The sequence below is a fragment of the Nannospalax galili genome, unplaced genomic scaffold, assembly GCF_000622305.1.
Source record: "Nannospalax galili isolate Female #2095 unplaced genomic scaffold, S.galili_v1.0 scaffold1560, whole genome shotgun sequence".
NCBI classification, from domain to species: domain Eukaryota; kingdom Metazoa; phylum Chordata; class Mammalia; order Rodentia; family Spalacidae; genus Nannospalax; species Nannospalax galili.
In genome coordinates, this window is record NW_008346640.1 from 279,065 (window position 1) to 295,808 (window position 16,744).

At 43.0% G+C, this 16,744-nt stretch overlaps 1 protein-coding gene across 1 annotated transcript in view; it reads left to right on the top strand.

The window, feature by feature from the left end:
- LOC103742095 (neuronal growth regulator 1) overlaps positions 1 to 15,851 on the top strand; it is a 280,876-nt gene extending 265,025 nt beyond the window's left edge. The window contains exon 5 of the mRNA XM_008843070.1: positions 14,890 to 15,851. Coding sequence (XP_008841292.1) covers positions 14,890 to 15,014 — 125 coding nt within the window. The 3' untranslated portion in view covers positions 15,015 to 15,851. The remainder of the gene's footprint in view (positions 1 to 14,889) is intronic.
- Positions 15,852 to 16,744: the final 893 nt, after the last annotated feature.

The following is a 16,744-nucleotide window of genomic DNA, read 5'->3' on the forward strand; positions in this document are numbered from 1 at the left end:
CAAACATCTCTGATTCAGCAACTCGAAAGCATTAAAATAACCTTGTATGGATAGACATTTGAGGCTTATCCTTCAGTATTCTGTTATTTATATCTAAAACTTTCTAAATATAATTTGTTTTGGCAAAACAGAAGGGGAGAGAGGTATATCCATGATGCTAGGACTAACGAATTAAATTAACAATTATTTTGTAATGTGCTTTACCTGCCCTGCCTTAAAGCAGCTGACATGGTAGCTGTTTGACTCAGGACCCAACACCTCGGGAATTAAATCCGAAGTAAAAGAGATCTTTCCAGTATTTTGTCTAACCAGCTGGAAAATGACCCTGGTCACTGCCCCCTACTGAAGAGATGGCAAGGTTATGGATTCAGACAATCAGTGTTCATGTACCTCTAACTGGGACAGAAGAAGTAGAGCCAAATTTATTTTTGAAAGACTGTTTTATCCTTTATTTCTAAAATAGTTCATGGTATCTATTCTTTTCATGATTTGGTGATCAAGATATAAAATGTTTATCTTTTACTGTCATAATTTCTTTTCGAAACCTTAAAAAAACAACCCACATGCAATTTGATGGTGGAGGAGGTATTTTAAGGACTTTCAAAGTGAGTAGACTTAGCAGGTGCCTATAATTTGGTAAACACCTAGGATGGGAAATAACTCAAATACCCAATATGAGAACCTGCATCTGCAGGGACCCAAAGTGAGTATGTTTGATGTGACAGAGGTTTGCACTGCAGTCTCTAGACCAGCCCCCCCCCAACCCATCCCATCTTCTCTTTTCTCCTTGGGGCCCTTTCACTTGACAGCATCCTTCACGTCCCTCACACCTAATTCCATTTCACTGTCAGTAAACAAAGCCTCTCCTGGGTTATTTCCCTAGAGCTGCTGAGATTCACTCTGGTGACTTCCTTGATCCTAGGAGACTTTCAGCTTGACCCAGAGTCCTAACCCTATCTTTGGCATTTGGCTGTGAGATTTCACAGGAATCATAAAATTGTTCCCAAGGAATTAAAAAAAAAGAAAAGAAAAAAGAAATGGTATTATGAAAATCTTAAGAAAACACTCAGGAGTGTGGAAGTAGTGAAAGTAGTCAATGTGTGCATCTCATTGAACACTCTGGACCGTGCCAATTTGAATGGCACTTTCAATACACAAATAAGGCGGTCTGTAACAACAGACATCACTCTTGTAGGTTACACACTATATACAGTGCAGCCAGCTGCATCAAAGAGGTGGGGGAACTGGGATTTGTTTTCAATGTTAAGTTGAAATAAGAAAAAAAAAAAAACCCATTAGCCAAGCATGGTGGCTCACGCCTGTAGTCCCAGCACTTGGGAGGCAGAGGCAGGTGGATCTCTGTGAGTTCAAGGCCAGCCTGGTCTACATAGTGAGTTCCAGGACAGGGAGACCCTGTCTCAAAAAGACCAAAAACCAAACAAAACGGTTGTGCTGCTCTGTAATAAACAGGGATGTTATTGATGAAAACCTCTTTTTTCCATTGTTCACGACTTTTTTATTTCTAATTTTTACAAATTAGGACAAGATGTTCTTTTTCTGTAAGCTGGTGGCTGCCATAATGCTGAAACTTTGCAAAAGAAAAGAAAAAAAAAGGAAAAGAAAAATCACCCAGATTGTTTGAGAATATCAGGATTTTAAATAGCATAGACAAAAAAAAATAGCTTAATATAGATTTGAGGACGATCCGCAGGGAACTCACTGGGCTTGCTGACCCTTCTTAGAACCGTATCTTTGGAGGGGGTGGGGGTCATAACACTGAAATTAACATTTAACATCCTTTCCCTTACCACTAAAGGGAGAAAATGCTAATTTCATGATTTAAAAGAGTTAACCCAAGTACAGTTATATAACCTGAACATTTTATAATGACTTGATTCTAAGAATACTCCAAAATGTGTGATTCCTTTAAGTCTTCCAAATAAAGTTACAGAGAATTCAAGAAATTCTTTTTGACAATTGTAATGATTCCAAATGTCCCCAGTAAATGCAATCGTAGCTAAATTTAGTGCAAAATGAAAAGCACGTGTTAAAACATACATACTTGAAGTTGGCCCTGGTGTCATTAGAAATCACCCTTGGACAGTGGCATGCTGGGAGGTAGGAAAGTCACTGCGATAGCACCAAAGCAACACAGTTGTCATTTTAAAGTGTGATCTGCTCTCTAGAATGCACCATCCCCTCATTCCGCTCCCATTTTCCAGCTTTTCTCATTCTGACCTCATCATAAAGAGTAAGACCCAAACTGCCCCCTGCCTTGAAAAAACAAACATGAAACAGAGCTGCACCTTCTGCAGAGACTCTGCTTGGTGGTTTGTGCATTTGTGGGTGCACCTGAGAAACACAGGAGTCCGACACAGGGAGACACACACAGCAGCAGCACTTTGACACTAGGCAGAACTCTTCCTGTATAAATCAATGCAAAATAAAGTTCCAGTAAAACAAATTTTCAGCTATTGCTCCAATCCAATTAAGAAATCTTTATTATTTGTTTCATGTGTTTGAAACACTAAACGGTCCAAGGTGAATCCCGTAGTGGAATATTAAAAAGGTACACAGCCACTGTCTGTCCTAGGGATTACCTTCAGCATTTAAGGCTTCAAAACAGACTTCTGTAACCTCCAGCATAATATACAGCACAAACTCATTTTATATTTTATTTATGGGATAAAATCCTTAGTTAAATGGGTCTCTGTTGGATAATTTTCTAGACTGAAATTATTTTAATCATATTAGACATAGAGATATTTTAGGATTATATTTACTACACTTAATATTAAAAAGCAACGTTGTTATGAAAGCCTGAAGTAAGACATTAAATGAATTAGCATGGGCAGTGCGGTTGAACCCAGGCCTGTCCCTCCCTTTCAGGTCTCATTCTGACTTGAAAAAGACGTGAGTCCAGAGCTACTTTTTCTTGCTAGATTTCCCATTTAGTTACCTTGGCAAAGCCAGAATGGACTGTTCCAAAGTCAGTCTTCAGCACAGAATTCTAAAACTACGTGATTTGGTGAAACTGGATCCTTTTCTGCTCAAGTAGAAAGTTTATCCACTGACTCTAATTTCCTTAAAGCCAAGAACCAAGTCTCTCCCATCTGTGTACACCCAAGAGCAGTCATGAAGCCTAACGCATAGTAGGTGTTCAATAAGCATCCAGTGGACACATAGTGTGATCATCAGTATATAAATTAGCTGTTTCCAAAGGAAAGATTTTTCTGATTTAAAAGATCAGTTTTCAAAGTTTAGGTTTACTGTGTGCATTTAGATGAAGAATAATCTACTGCTAAAACAGAGGCATTTTTCAATGAAAAACAATCGTTAACTTAGGAAAGGGCCAGGGTTTTTCCTAATGTTTTATGACCAAAGGAATTGTGGGTATAAAGCCTAAGGCCAAGAGACCAACAGTATTCATGCAGGAAATGTTATTTCTGTTTTAGCCAAAATGCCTTCTAAACAGTAATGTTAATGCACAAGTCAGAGGTAAGGCATTTCAATGTGGAAGTTTAAAAAGCACTGTGCCCCATGTTTTAAAATCTTCTTGACCAGGATCCAGAATGACATGAGCTACATGCAATCTGTGTTTTGGCAGGAAGTTATAAACATCCTTAAAAACCCATCAAGTCTATGTTCAGTGCTGTTGAGTGCCACAGGCCTTGTACAAATTTAATTTCTTTTTCTTTTCATCTTTTGGACTTCTCTTTGGGAGAGAATTACGTGATTTGTGTGTGTGCATGCCCTCAAGTTCCATTTCTAATGACTGTATTTCCCATTTTCCCATTTTACAAGTTGGATCACAGTAGGCAGAAATAGACCTTAAAGAAAGAGCATTTTACAGCTGAGTCTTAATGAAGCCAGATCCTATGAGCGCCTTTAAATACTTAAGAACTACAGCAGCAGGCAGGACTTTTATTGCACAGTGTTGCTGGGCTAGCAGGACGGTAGTGTAAGGCTGTGGGTGAGTGACATCCTCAGGATAGCTACAAGGAGAAAATAAGATATAATTAAAATTTTAAGACCCCTCTATCATTGTTAAGATGGGAAGTTATAGTATTTTTAATGCAGGAATTAAACCTCACAAAAAGGAGGCAATTGTGAAAATACTGTTAGCCAGAAAAAGTGGTGTCAAAGAGGGGGTAACTGCTTATTTCAATTGATTTCTTTGTCTAAAATTAGTTTACTGTACACCTCCTCTGTTCAGAGCACCGTGCACTAGGGGAATATGAAGTTACATTAGAAGCAGTATTTATTTATAATCTGTTCTTTTTCTTGTCAAGTGAGCGTCTTGTCTTCATCCAACTTTCCCCACAAGGAAAAACGTGCAGTTATTTGGGGAAGGGTGTCAAGACACAGTGGTATACCACTGGAGACGAAATCCAATCCGGGCCAAAGCTGTGTCACTGAACTGGTGCTGGCTATGGTGGCTGGGCTCCATTCTGCTGGGGACCCTCTAAATCACCATGGGAACCTACTTCAGAATTGTGAGCCCTACACACAGCTGGTTGGCATAGCAACAGCTGAAGTACTAACAACTGGACGATCTAACTCAGGACACAAATGCTGTGTAAAACCAGCATTTAAAAAATTTCTCTCTCATGTCACTATACAACGCACAGTACTTATTAAGTACTTATCATGCACATAGTCACTGCGAAGCCCCAAGGGAAGGAGAGAAAGATTAGACGGAAATGCATGGGCTCTGCATTTAGGAACTACAAGTTCAAGTGAAGAGGCAGGTCCGTAAGCTGAGGCATGAGGGATGAATCATGCATGCTGCGTGGTCTCCAGGGAGGTGTCAGGATGGTGTCACAGAGGTGGCCCTGAGCCAGATCTCAATAGGAAGCCAAAGTCAGTCAGATAGAAGGCATATGAAGAGGGCTGGAGAGATGGTTCGGCGTTACAGGCTCCGGTTCTGGGCCTAAGCCTCCAGAAGACGTGAATGATTCTGATGGAGACTGTGCTGTGACACAGCTCCGTTTGTTGCATTCTCAGACTTCTAGACCGTTTGATACACGAGACCCATCCCAGACGGTGATCTCTTCACGGACCAGCAGGGGCCTTCACAGGTACTCTTGTGTGAATGTTGGTACATTTTTAAAGCCACCATCGGATGAGCACTTTAATCAACACTGTGCCAAGTGATTTAGTTTTCTCATTTATCTATCAGGACCATGACGTCCTCTTAGGTCAGCTGAGAAAACTCCTGTGCAGATAAGGCAGGCTTGAAGGCTAGGATATACAGCCTCCAGGACTGTCCTTTGTAGTAAGAGGGACCCGGTACTTCTCTCCCTTAGGGATTACTTTCTAAATCCTGAACTCTTGATACTGCAACTTTTCCTTCTCATAATGTTTCCTTGTTTGCTTGGGGTACAGAGTGAAGCCTCGTAGAGATGCGGAAATTAAAACAATGCATCTATAATTTAAGTCTGTTATGTTTGATAGTGCCAACTTCCTGATCGAAAGTAAATTAAATATGGTCCTTGCTCTCAAGAAACAGGCTTCACTAAAGGAGATGCACTGGGAACAGTAAAGCATAGGTCAAAGAAAATGGCTATGAGAGAAGGGGGAGGGGCGGACTGAGCCCAGTGAGGGCAGGTGAGGTTCGGGACAGCCACACAGAGAAGGTGCTGCAGTAAATTTCCCCCTTTTCCCAGGACTCACAGGCATTTTTAGTTTGGGTTTTGCAGCCGCTTTATGACTTTGGAAAGGAGTGACTTATGATGAAACAGCTTCTCAGGATCCCGGATCATTCAAGCTCCGCCTGCAGTATCCATTAGCGGTCACACGCTGCACCCATGGTCTTAAGTGTCCCATCCTGTGTCCATACCCCAAGGGACAGCGGCCCCACACATGCTTTTAACCACTCCAATCTCACTGCCTCACTAAGTCTCCGCCTCCCGGGAAGCTCCACCCGTTCTTCCCAGGGCGCCTGGTCTTGCCCTTGGCTTACACTTTTCAGAGAAATGAGTAATTTTCAGCTACAGGAGGACTGGGTGGGGGTGGGGGGGACATGCCTCCATCAGAAACAAGCACAGCACTGAACCCGCCCCTGCCTCGTCTGTACAGCTGAGGGGTTACACTAGCTGATCCCCAACATCCCTTAGAGTTCTGGTAGCTTTGGGGAGGGCTGTGATTTTAATATACAGAGAGCATGGATGAACTTAGAATGTATAATTGTAAGGTCACCCAAATGCAGAAAGAAAGAAAAAAAAAACCACATACTCCCTCACATTCTGATTCTCCTCTATAATGTGTACACGTGTCCATGTAAACAGCTGCAAGTGTGGGTGTAGTAAAAGATTTAGGAGGTCAAGAGAGGGTTACGTTAGGGGTGAGGAGGAAGTGGCAAGGACACATGAAGAGGATATAAAGCTGACTGTTTCTAGATTTAACTGTGTCATGACTTTTTCTTCCTTGTGGTGGATAAATACAGGAAAATGTAGTTGCTAGTGAAGTATAAACCCCTATGCAAAGCTTGAGTGCTTCGGAACAGTCATTCGCAACGCATAGGCGCTCGCTCAGATGGGAAGCAGTGTTTGGTCCAGGCCACGTGAGGTTATCTGTGAGTTCCTTATAATAAAGTGATTTTTAAAGCTGATGGGTGAGGAAGAGCTGATTTTCTTAAAGGGAGAGACTCTAGATAGGCTGACTAGACCCCAGTAGATGGACTTGCACTGAGGGAAGTCTGGAACAGTAACTTGACTGGCTAGACCTTACACAAATCAAAGAATGCATTAATTCCAGTGTGTGTGTGTGTGTGTGTGTCTATGTGTGTCTATGTATGTGTGTGTGTGTGTGTGTGTGGGTGGGTGGCCGGGGATGGGGGGCATCTATGAGAGGGTGCCAGTGGGGAAGGGATTATAAAGATGATTAAGATGTTCTGCATGAAATACAGAAATAAAAAATAAAATATATCTTAAAAAACAAGTAAAAATGATAAAAAAAAAAAAAATTACAGGAACTGAGGTTCACTGATAACTTAAATGTCCAGAGGCCATAGAGACACAGAAGCCTTCTCAAACAAACGCTGACTGGAGGGCCACAGAGGCCTGGCTGTGTCCTGAGAGAGGACAGCCTTCTCCTGTGTCTTCTGCAGAACGTGGCTGCACAGTCAGGGACCAGGCTGGAGAAAAGGCCTAGAGCTCTGCACAAGATCTCAGTTCCATACAAGGCCATTTGGATCATATCAGGACTTTGTTGATGGCCAGTCTATGATGGCATCTGTCAGGAAGTCCCTGGGAGCAGCCGGAGCCCTCTGAGCATGAGGAGAGGAATGTTTAAACCAGGGAGAACCAGGGCCCAGATCAGTGCTGCCTCTCAAGGAAGGCGGAAAGCCAGAAGTCCCTCAGAAGGTATAGGACACTCTTGATCCATAATGTGGGAAGAACAGGGCTTCAGACAGGACAAGATTTGGTCTGGAATGCTTTTCCTAACAAGTGCCAAGAATAAAGCATGGCAGTGTCACCACTAAAACTCCACATTCGGAGTCGCTGTACAAAAACCTGAATCATTTCACACTGGCGTAGCCATACATAGAGAGAGAATCTTCGAAACGCCAATTTACAGCTTGAAAGTTCTCCCGATTCTTTCCACACTAGCAATGTCATGTTGGAGGCACAGCTCTGTGGGCGGCAGGGACAATTAGTGACCTTAAAAACACAGCTGGGCTTCTATTTTTATTTCTACAAAAGCTCTTTCTTTCAGCAAGAAAATGCCTCAAAGGTCCAAACTAAAACCTACATACTAAAGACAGTTCATACTGTATTTTTATATATGCTGTACGTAGTGACATATGTACACACTGGAAAATGTACACACAGGGTACATACAGAAAAGATGTGTGCACACCAACCTGAGCTGCCTCAGGCTGCGTGACTGGACCATGCAAGTTCAAAGCGGTTTAGAATTATGCAAAACAGCTTGCTCTAACAGAACAGTGCCCACGCCCATGCAAAATGCTTCTGAGTCTATAGGGATAAACAAACTCCAGTCTCTTTGCAGGACATTACTGAGCAATTCTAACTCTGAAACTTTATTTCCATGAATAGAATGCACAGAAAAAGATAGCAGGGGCTCTCTCTTTAGGGCAATTGCTTTTGAAATTCTCTCCACCCTAATTTAGAGGTGATGGTCATGGGGAGTTTCCTGTGCTGTTGAGATAAAGTATTTACCTACAAATGCTGTATTTCTGAATATGGACAATATTATAGATTGAGACATGTTTAAAACCCCAATTGACTGAGGCTGCATAGACAGAGAATGGCATACTGGGAACTTGGGCAGAATGAGATTCGAGGGTGGTGGTCTGCCAGGAAGTAACAGTGTAAGATCAAGACGCTGGAGAATGCTGTTGCTCAGAAAAACAGCGGTGGGCAATGTCTCTAAGCTTTCTCCACACAGTTTGCACAACACAGGGACTGCCATGGCTTGAATCAGAATGTTTCCCCACAGACTTCTGCCTTGAGCACTTGGTCTGGGCTGATTTGAAGGCTGAGGAGCCTGGAATAGGTAATGCTTTCTTGGAGACTGGATCCCTAGTGGCCCGACTTTGTAGGTTCCATGTCCTGGCTCTGGCCAGTTTCCCTGCTTTCTGACTCACTATCATGGGGACACCAGACACCACGCCCTTCCCACCTCTGTGAACTGAGCATCACACTTTCTCCAGCAGGAGCAATCAGAACTTCTGAAACTGTGAATGGAAACAAACCCGTCCTCCCTAAGTTAGTCCGCCAGGTAGCCCGTCACAGAGACAGAAGTAACTAATGCGGAGGACTTCCTTGGGCGAAAATTGATATAGTTTCATGTTTGTGAAAGCCCAAACAGCACCCATGCTGACATCTCTAGGTGCTTGGTTTTTCCTATGCCCTTGGGCTGCTAATTTAAGAATAGTGCAGCAGTGAGCTCCTGTTAGGCCGAGCCTGTCTTCAGGAGGTGGGAAGGCTGACTGACAGGGACCCTCGGCCTGTCCCCTTACTCTCTTGCTAAATGCTAGAGGAGCCCCTGTGGTTCATAAACTGGGCTGTGTTCTGGCAGGTTAAGAGCTGCTTGCAAAGTGGCCCACTGCATGTTAATCTCCCTGTATGCCCAGGACGGGGCCTGGCATAATCAAGGTGTGCTGAGGGAGAAAGCAAGCTGGGAATCTAGACTCTTTACTCCACCGGGTCTCAGTCATCCTCGGCTACACAGCCAGTTTGAGGCTAGCCTGTAATACATGTGACCCTCTCTCAGAAACAAGCAAATGCATAGCGTAGGGAGGAGGGCAAGAAACCCCAGCTCTAGATCTTGGGAGGCTGAGGCAGGAGGATTGCCACCCCTGTGACACCGACTTGGACTACATACATAGCAAGAGCCTGTCTCAAAAAAAAAAAAAAAAAAATGATGCCAGGTGAGGTGGTGCATACCTTTAATCCCAGGCCTCAGGAGGCAGAGGCAGGCAGGAGGATCCTTGTGAGACGGAGGCCAGCCTGGTCGCCCTAGTGACTTTCAGGCAGCCAGCACTAGGGAGACCCCGTCAAAACCCAAACAAAGCAAACAAGAAATAATTATGAAATACAATCAGAGTCTCTGGATGTCCTGCACCTGATGAGGGTGTAGGGGTGATTATTCCTTAAGCCAGGACAAAACTACCTTCAGAGCAAAGTCCACACTCCCTGTGTGAGACACTGCGGCGTGATCTAACCAGTGTGTGCTTCCTCAGAGTCCAGGGTCCTTCTTTTCATACCCATCAATCATTTCCTTTGCACAAAACCTAATCTGGTGTAAATCATTCACTTCCCACTAAGGTATGAATGAGGCCAGTTTTGTCTTGTGGAAGCAGAATTAATGTAGCTTAGGTAAGTCTACCTAAGGTTGGGACAGGAATCTTAATATGAGTCAAAGCTAGTTTGGTTAAAACATGAGTGATTTAGGGAAATTGCCTGGGCGAGCAATTGGTATTGTACCAAAACTAAATATTTCAGTTATATTTGCTCCTGCCTAAAAATAAACTCTAGAGCGATAGGCAAGAATACTGCTGGGCTGAGCATCCTGTGGAGCAGCTGATGGGGACTTGGAGTGATGATCAGGATGGGACAGGATGAGAGATAGACTGATCTTCTGTTGAAAATGGAGAAAACCCAGAGGCTCGCACTGTACAGAAGGCGGGCTGGGGTGAGGGTGCTGGTCTCCATGCCTGAGAAACACTCAGCCTCTGGCTGCTCTGAACACCCTGCCATGCTATTCCCTACCACAAACAAGGAATGGAGAGAACCAGCAAGAACCCGCTATACCCCCACAGTAGGAGATTAGCCAGGCGTCCAGCGGCTAAAGGATGTCAAAAAAGAACTGAGCGCATAGAATTGTTAAGAATAAGGTAAAAATGTGCTCCTTCTGTAGAAGGCCTGTCAGGCTAGGCAGAAAGTGCTATGGAGACAGGGGACTAAGTCGCCATTTTGAAAGATCACACTCTCCCATGGCTTCTCACCTTGGGCAGAATGAGATGGCCCAGCTCAGTCTCTGGTCACATGACCTCTCTCCTCTTACTGAGAGTGACCGCCAGTACCCTAGTTCCCATGACTAAACACAGCCTCAGCACCCCTGTGTCCCAGCAGCACGGGGTGACCCAATGGCCTTCAGGCTCATCTGCGCTCACTGTCTTCTGCAGCAGAATCTGTTATCGAGCGCAGGATGTTCACTCCTGTGTGATAAGCTCCAACTGAAGGAGGGCGGTGTCCCTGCACAGGCCCACAGAAGACAGCCTGAGCATCCCCTTGTGTTATCTACGCTGTGTCAGTCCCATAGGGCATTCCAGGGTCGGTGAGAAGGGAGGTGGGCCGGAGGGCAGATCCAGTGTGGGTGAGGAACGAGTGTTCTGCAAAGGAAGCCGAGGTGTATGCCTCCCCCTCCCGTGGTTTGCTTCAGAGTGGGCCGAATGGCTACGGAGCACGTGTCATTCAGTAAACACTAGCTGACCAGCTGCTAAGTACTGTACTCTGCAATCAGCACTAAATATAAAAGATACACACGTAGGTATACATGTAATGATCCTGGCCTCAACACATTTCTGGTTTAATCAGGCTAGGACGCACAAATATGATGTTACAGGTTTCTAAGTGTTATGGAGAAAGACTGCTTCATTTGGCTTGAGGCTTTTTCCTAAACAACATGCGCTGTCTTGAAGCTCATTTCTGATAATATCTTAAGACTGTTTAATTTCCTACAGCGATGGTGAAGTGGGTTTTAACATGCTAACCAAATCCAAATCCATATCTTTAATAACACTGGACTGGTTTTCCAAACACTCAGTTCAACAGTCAGACCTAAGAAAATCATATTTGGTGAATGTCAGTCAGTGAGAGCAAACCCTTGTGGCGATGGCCTGTTGCAGCAAGAGTCTGCATGCAGCCAGGTATACATAAGTACTAAAATGTATAGACCACGCCATCGCATTTTGTACAAGGTGGATTGGTATCTATTGCCTGAACTAGTCTCCTGTGGTGCCTTTTAGGAAGCCCTCTGACTGTACACTCACCTGTATTTTTGCATGTACATGAGGGTCTCGGGGATTGAACTGAAGTCCTCGAGCTTGGCACATACCAGCTGAGTCATTTCTCCAGCTCCAGGGTGAGTTCTTGTTGAAGGAGGGGATTGAGTTCATGCATCTTCGTCTGTATATTGTGAATTGAAGATGTTCCATGTGCAGTTGGGGAGTCTAAATGGTGGCAGATGGTTCAGCCAGTGGGAATAAGACCTCCCCCTCTGCTTTTCTTTATCTCTTTTTAACCGATTGTCCATACTTGCTCTGAAATCCACTGCTTCTAATAATTGCTGGTGACACGGAGGCAGTCACTTCTGGTTTACTTTAGAGCTAAAATCCTATTATCCCATTCATAAATAAATAAATAATAAATAAATAAATGCTACATTGATTTGTGGAATTTTTTGAAATATACGATTTTCATTGTAAGCTAGTGTCAATTTTAAAATATGCTAGTGAAAATATCATGTTTAAGAGAAAAAAAGAGATGTGAGATGAAAAGAGATAAGGCATTAGAAAGAAATGACATCGGGACAGATGCCAAAATAGGAGCATGTATGGGGTGTGCTGACATAAGTAACACAGGACTACATCGTATGGGGTGTGCTGATATAAGTAACACAGGACTACATCGTATGGGGTGTGCTGACATAAGTAACACAGGACCACATTGTATGGACATGTGTGGACTTAAGCAACAGAGGACCACATCGTATGGGCATGTGTGGACTTAAACAGAGGACCACCTCTTATGGGGATGTGCAGACATAAATAACAGAAGACCACATTGTATGAGGATGTGCACTGTGGATTTAAATAACAGACGACCACATTATATGGGGATGTCCATTGTGGAATTAAGTAACAGGACCATATTATTTTACTAACCATCAGCATCCCAGGCACTTAGAACTTTTCTTGGGAGATAGTTCAATAAAAATGTGCTACGTTGCTAGGCACAGTGGCCCGCCTCTAGTCCCAGCACTCAGGAGTCAGAGGCAGATCTCTGAGACCGAGGTCAGCCTGGTCTACATAGTGAGTTCCAAGCCAGATGGGACTATGGGGAGACTCTTTCAAAAAGCAAAACAACAACAATAGCAACAACCCTTACTGAATGAAGGAAGGGACGGGTGTCAGTCACACCCTAGGATAGAAGCAGGCATGTGTCCTGCCTCAGAAGAATGCCAGTTTTGTAGGACAGAAGCACGTGTTAAAATTGCAAATTCTAGATTTAATCGAATTGCTCACTTGATCATTTCTTGAGCAGTTAATATGTGTCCAGAATTTGTATCAGGAAACATGAACAGAAATGTATTATACGCTGGTGCTAGAAACAAACGTAGGAACACATATTCACAGAGTAAGGCGACATTGAGGGGGACAGACGTGAAGGTCTGAGGAAGCAGGACGGTCACAGCTTCTACGGGTGTGGGGATTTAGAAAAGCTGCTCTGATAGGCAGGTTAAAGGCAGGTGAGCAGAGAAGTCTTCTGGGTTCTTAAAGAAAAATAAAAATAACCTTTGTGTTGTGCCATTAGTTTCAAATACTTTTAGAAAACCATTTTCTATATTTTTCATAATTGTGCCTTCATTATTAAACTAGTTTCATTCCACTCAAGATTCTTAAAAAAAAGCCCTGAAACAGTTATTGACAAACATATTTTTTAAAATATCCTTCTAGGCCTTTGTCAAGAGAAAATAAGGAAGTCTGTGATTTTAAATTCGATTTCTGGGGGCTGCAGGGACAGCTCAGCGGTTAAGAGCACTGACTGCTCTTGCACAGGACCCAGGTTCGATTCCCAGCACCCACATGGCGGCTAACAACCGTCTTTGACTCCAGCTCTAGGGGATCCAGCGCTCTCCTCTGACCTCTGTGGGCATTGCACGACTCTGGTGCACTTACACACATGCCAGCAATGCACTCATACACATAAAATGAAGATAATACAGTGTTTTGAATTGGATTTCTGAGGCCCCAGACACTGAGAAGGCTGTCTTCTCAGCTGCAGGCCTACTCTCCTCCAGTGTCCATTACAACCTCGACTTGACGCACCTGCGTGCATTCCAAGCTGCTCTTGCTGTTTATTAAAAATAGCAACTTCAGGGCTGGATTCCTACTCAGCTAGAATCAACAGTTGCTCCATCAAGAAATCTCCCGACTGATGAAGGCTAGTGCGTCTCTCAGCTTTACTTTCTTAGAGACCTACAAACACCTACCAGCAGTTCATAATTCACTCGTGTTTGTATTTCCTGAGAGAAGCCTGGACATAGAAAAATGTCCAAGTAACGCCCAGGTGAACGATTTGATCAAAGACTGCGATTTCAGTGTGTACTTCTGTCCTACCTGGTGTTCTGTTTTCTTGTTACGGCATCTTGAAACATTCATTAGAAGTGACCCGCTGGTCATTCAAACTCACTGCCTCCCTCTGAAACTGCTCCTGGATCTGAGTTATGGATATAGGGATGAAACTGGGTGTTTCTTGGTGGGCCGTAGGCACATGCTAAGCTCGATGAACTTGAAGAGTCTTCTTGTGCTCTCTCATAGATTTTGCAGTTTCACATTTGGCTGCTTCAAACTCTTCAAACCATCCTTCACTATCAAAATGTAAACCGTTTGGATTATAACCCAGGTCATTTTATCTGCCAGAGGCTTTGGTTTAATTCCCTCCCCTTCCGGCCTCAAATGTCTTGACCTAGCAAGACAATCTACTTTTAGACCCAAGCCTGCTTTCTTTACCTCATGCCTTCACCATGTTAGTCCCTGTATCCAAATGTCAGTTCCCTTCCGTAAAACTTTAAAAAAAAATCTTCCCTGCTTTGCCCAGGCAGATTCATGTGACTGTTTTTCCATCACTAGGGTTTGTATATGCAAGTCTAACACTCTGAGTATTCTATTATTGTTTAAGTATCTTTTCCTACACACAGAGAAAACAAATTCTTTGTAAAGAAAACCTCTTTTTCCATCATTGAATACAGTATTTGGCTAATTAGCAAAAGCTCTACAAACGTATGCATGAGTGAACATTGCCTAGGAGTGCGAATATTTACAATACATGTAAAAAGACAATGTCAGTGGTCGTTTGTTGAGTGATCAGCAGATGTCTGGTCCAGGGTGATGTGCTATCCCTGCTTCATCCCAGCTCACCACGCCAGGTGGATTGCACCTTTCTCTTCTCTCCTCCAGAAAACCAAACCTCAGGGTTGAGTCAGCTGGTCCCATGTCCCAAGAGCCAAATCAGATATGAACCTAATTCCCCAAAGCCGGATTCTCCCCAGTCTATCCAGCTGCCTGTCCAATGTTGTCAAGTTCATGAAATACAGGCATGAGATTTTGATTTAAACTTTTCCATTTCTTTCCAGCTCCAAGTACAGCCCAGTATGGAGTTACCGGAAGGGCTGGCCTCCTCTCCTCCTGCGGGTACCTTGTGTTGACACTCTCTGCCATCACCAGCACTTTCTACCTGAAGAATGCCATCCTACAATGAATTTAAAGACCCGTAAATGGCTTTTAAAGAGTCTCTGAAAGTGCTGATGGCTGGATCCAATCTGGTACCATTTGTTAAAAGCAGCGTGGGATGTAATCAGCTTACACGGGATGACTTCTGTGGAATCGTTCGTTGTGTAAATACTTTAATTCTACTCTCCTTTTGATTAGCCGCATTACCTTGTGAGGCATACATATTGTCCTTTTTTAAGACGTGAAAGCTCTGAAATTACTTTTAGAGGATATTAATTGTGATTTCATGTTTGTAATCTACAACTTTTCAAAGGCATTCAGTCATGGTCTGCTGGGTTGCAGACTGTAGTTTACAAAATCGAATATTGCAGTGAAAACGTGACTCTTTAAGGCTGCAATACAAGTGTTCAGTGCCCTGTTTCAATACGAGTCAGTCCACATTTACAAGATGCATTCTTTTCTTTTTTGATAAAAAGAGCAAATAATATTGCCTTCAGATCATTTCTTCAAAATAAACACATATCTAGATGTCTCTGCTCACACAACATCCAGGTTTCAGAAGTGAGCCTTGTAATAGACCTGCTGTGTGGCTCTGCTTCCCTCCCCGTCAGTCCAGCATGGGTGTGCCTTCATCGACTAGTCTTTTCTCTTTGTCTCCGATGAATAGATAATGTTTTGCTCAATCTTACAATTTGGAAACAAAAATAAACTACACAGATAAAGTTAAGCCCTACCCTGTCTCTGAAGAACCAAGGAGCTGTTGGGCTGAATTCCTTCATTTAGTTTTCATGATAAAAACAATTTAATAACAGAGTATAGCAAGTGTGGCATATGGGTGAAGTTAAATAGCTCCACTGTGAGAAAGAAAAAGTGAATAGATAATGTTTTGCTCAATCTTACAATTTGGAAACAAAAATAAACTACACAGATAAAGTTAAGCCCTACCCTGTCTCTGAAGAACCAAGGAGCTGTTGGGCTGAATTCCTTCATTACCAAGGGGGTCTGAGAACTTTGCCTCCCAGTATCTCAGAACCAAGGAGCTGTTGGGCTGAATTCCTTCATTTAGTTTTCATGATAAAAACAATTTAATAACAGAGTATAGCAAGTGTGGCATATGGGTGAAGTTAAATAGCTCCACTGTGAGAAAGAAAAAGCATTAAAGTGCCCATTCCTGGAAACTCCTGGTAACACAGCAACCTTCTATCACTGTTACAAGTCAAAATTCTGAGATGATTTGTATAAAGGACCCAGAGTCCTATTGCCTGACATTACACAGGGCAGTAAGCACTCAAAATTGATCTGGTTTTGTGATCAGTAAGTCAGTGTGACAGAGACTGTGCATTATTTTCCATCTGAAAACATCATCGGTTGATAGGAATGCATGTTATATTTTTTAAAATTCCAAAATGTATTTTAACAAATATCATGTAGCAGTATGCAGCTAATCCAGCCCTGCAGTAACTAATTCTTCAACAGAATCTTTGTCTATAGTCATTTCAGCTCAAAGTGATGCCAAAAACGAAGAATCACCATGCTTTACTTCATCTTACATGACACATGTAAGACATAATCAAATGAACGTGAGATCCCGATGAGGAGGATATCACAGGATACATTAACTAAATGATTGTGAATATTGCATTTTTTTCTATTTAAAGAACAAAACTACATTTTTGAAGGAAAATGCTGTTAGTCTATTATACTACAGGAATAGGCTGCTGGTCTGACTTCTGACCAAAGAAAGACCATAGCCTTGAA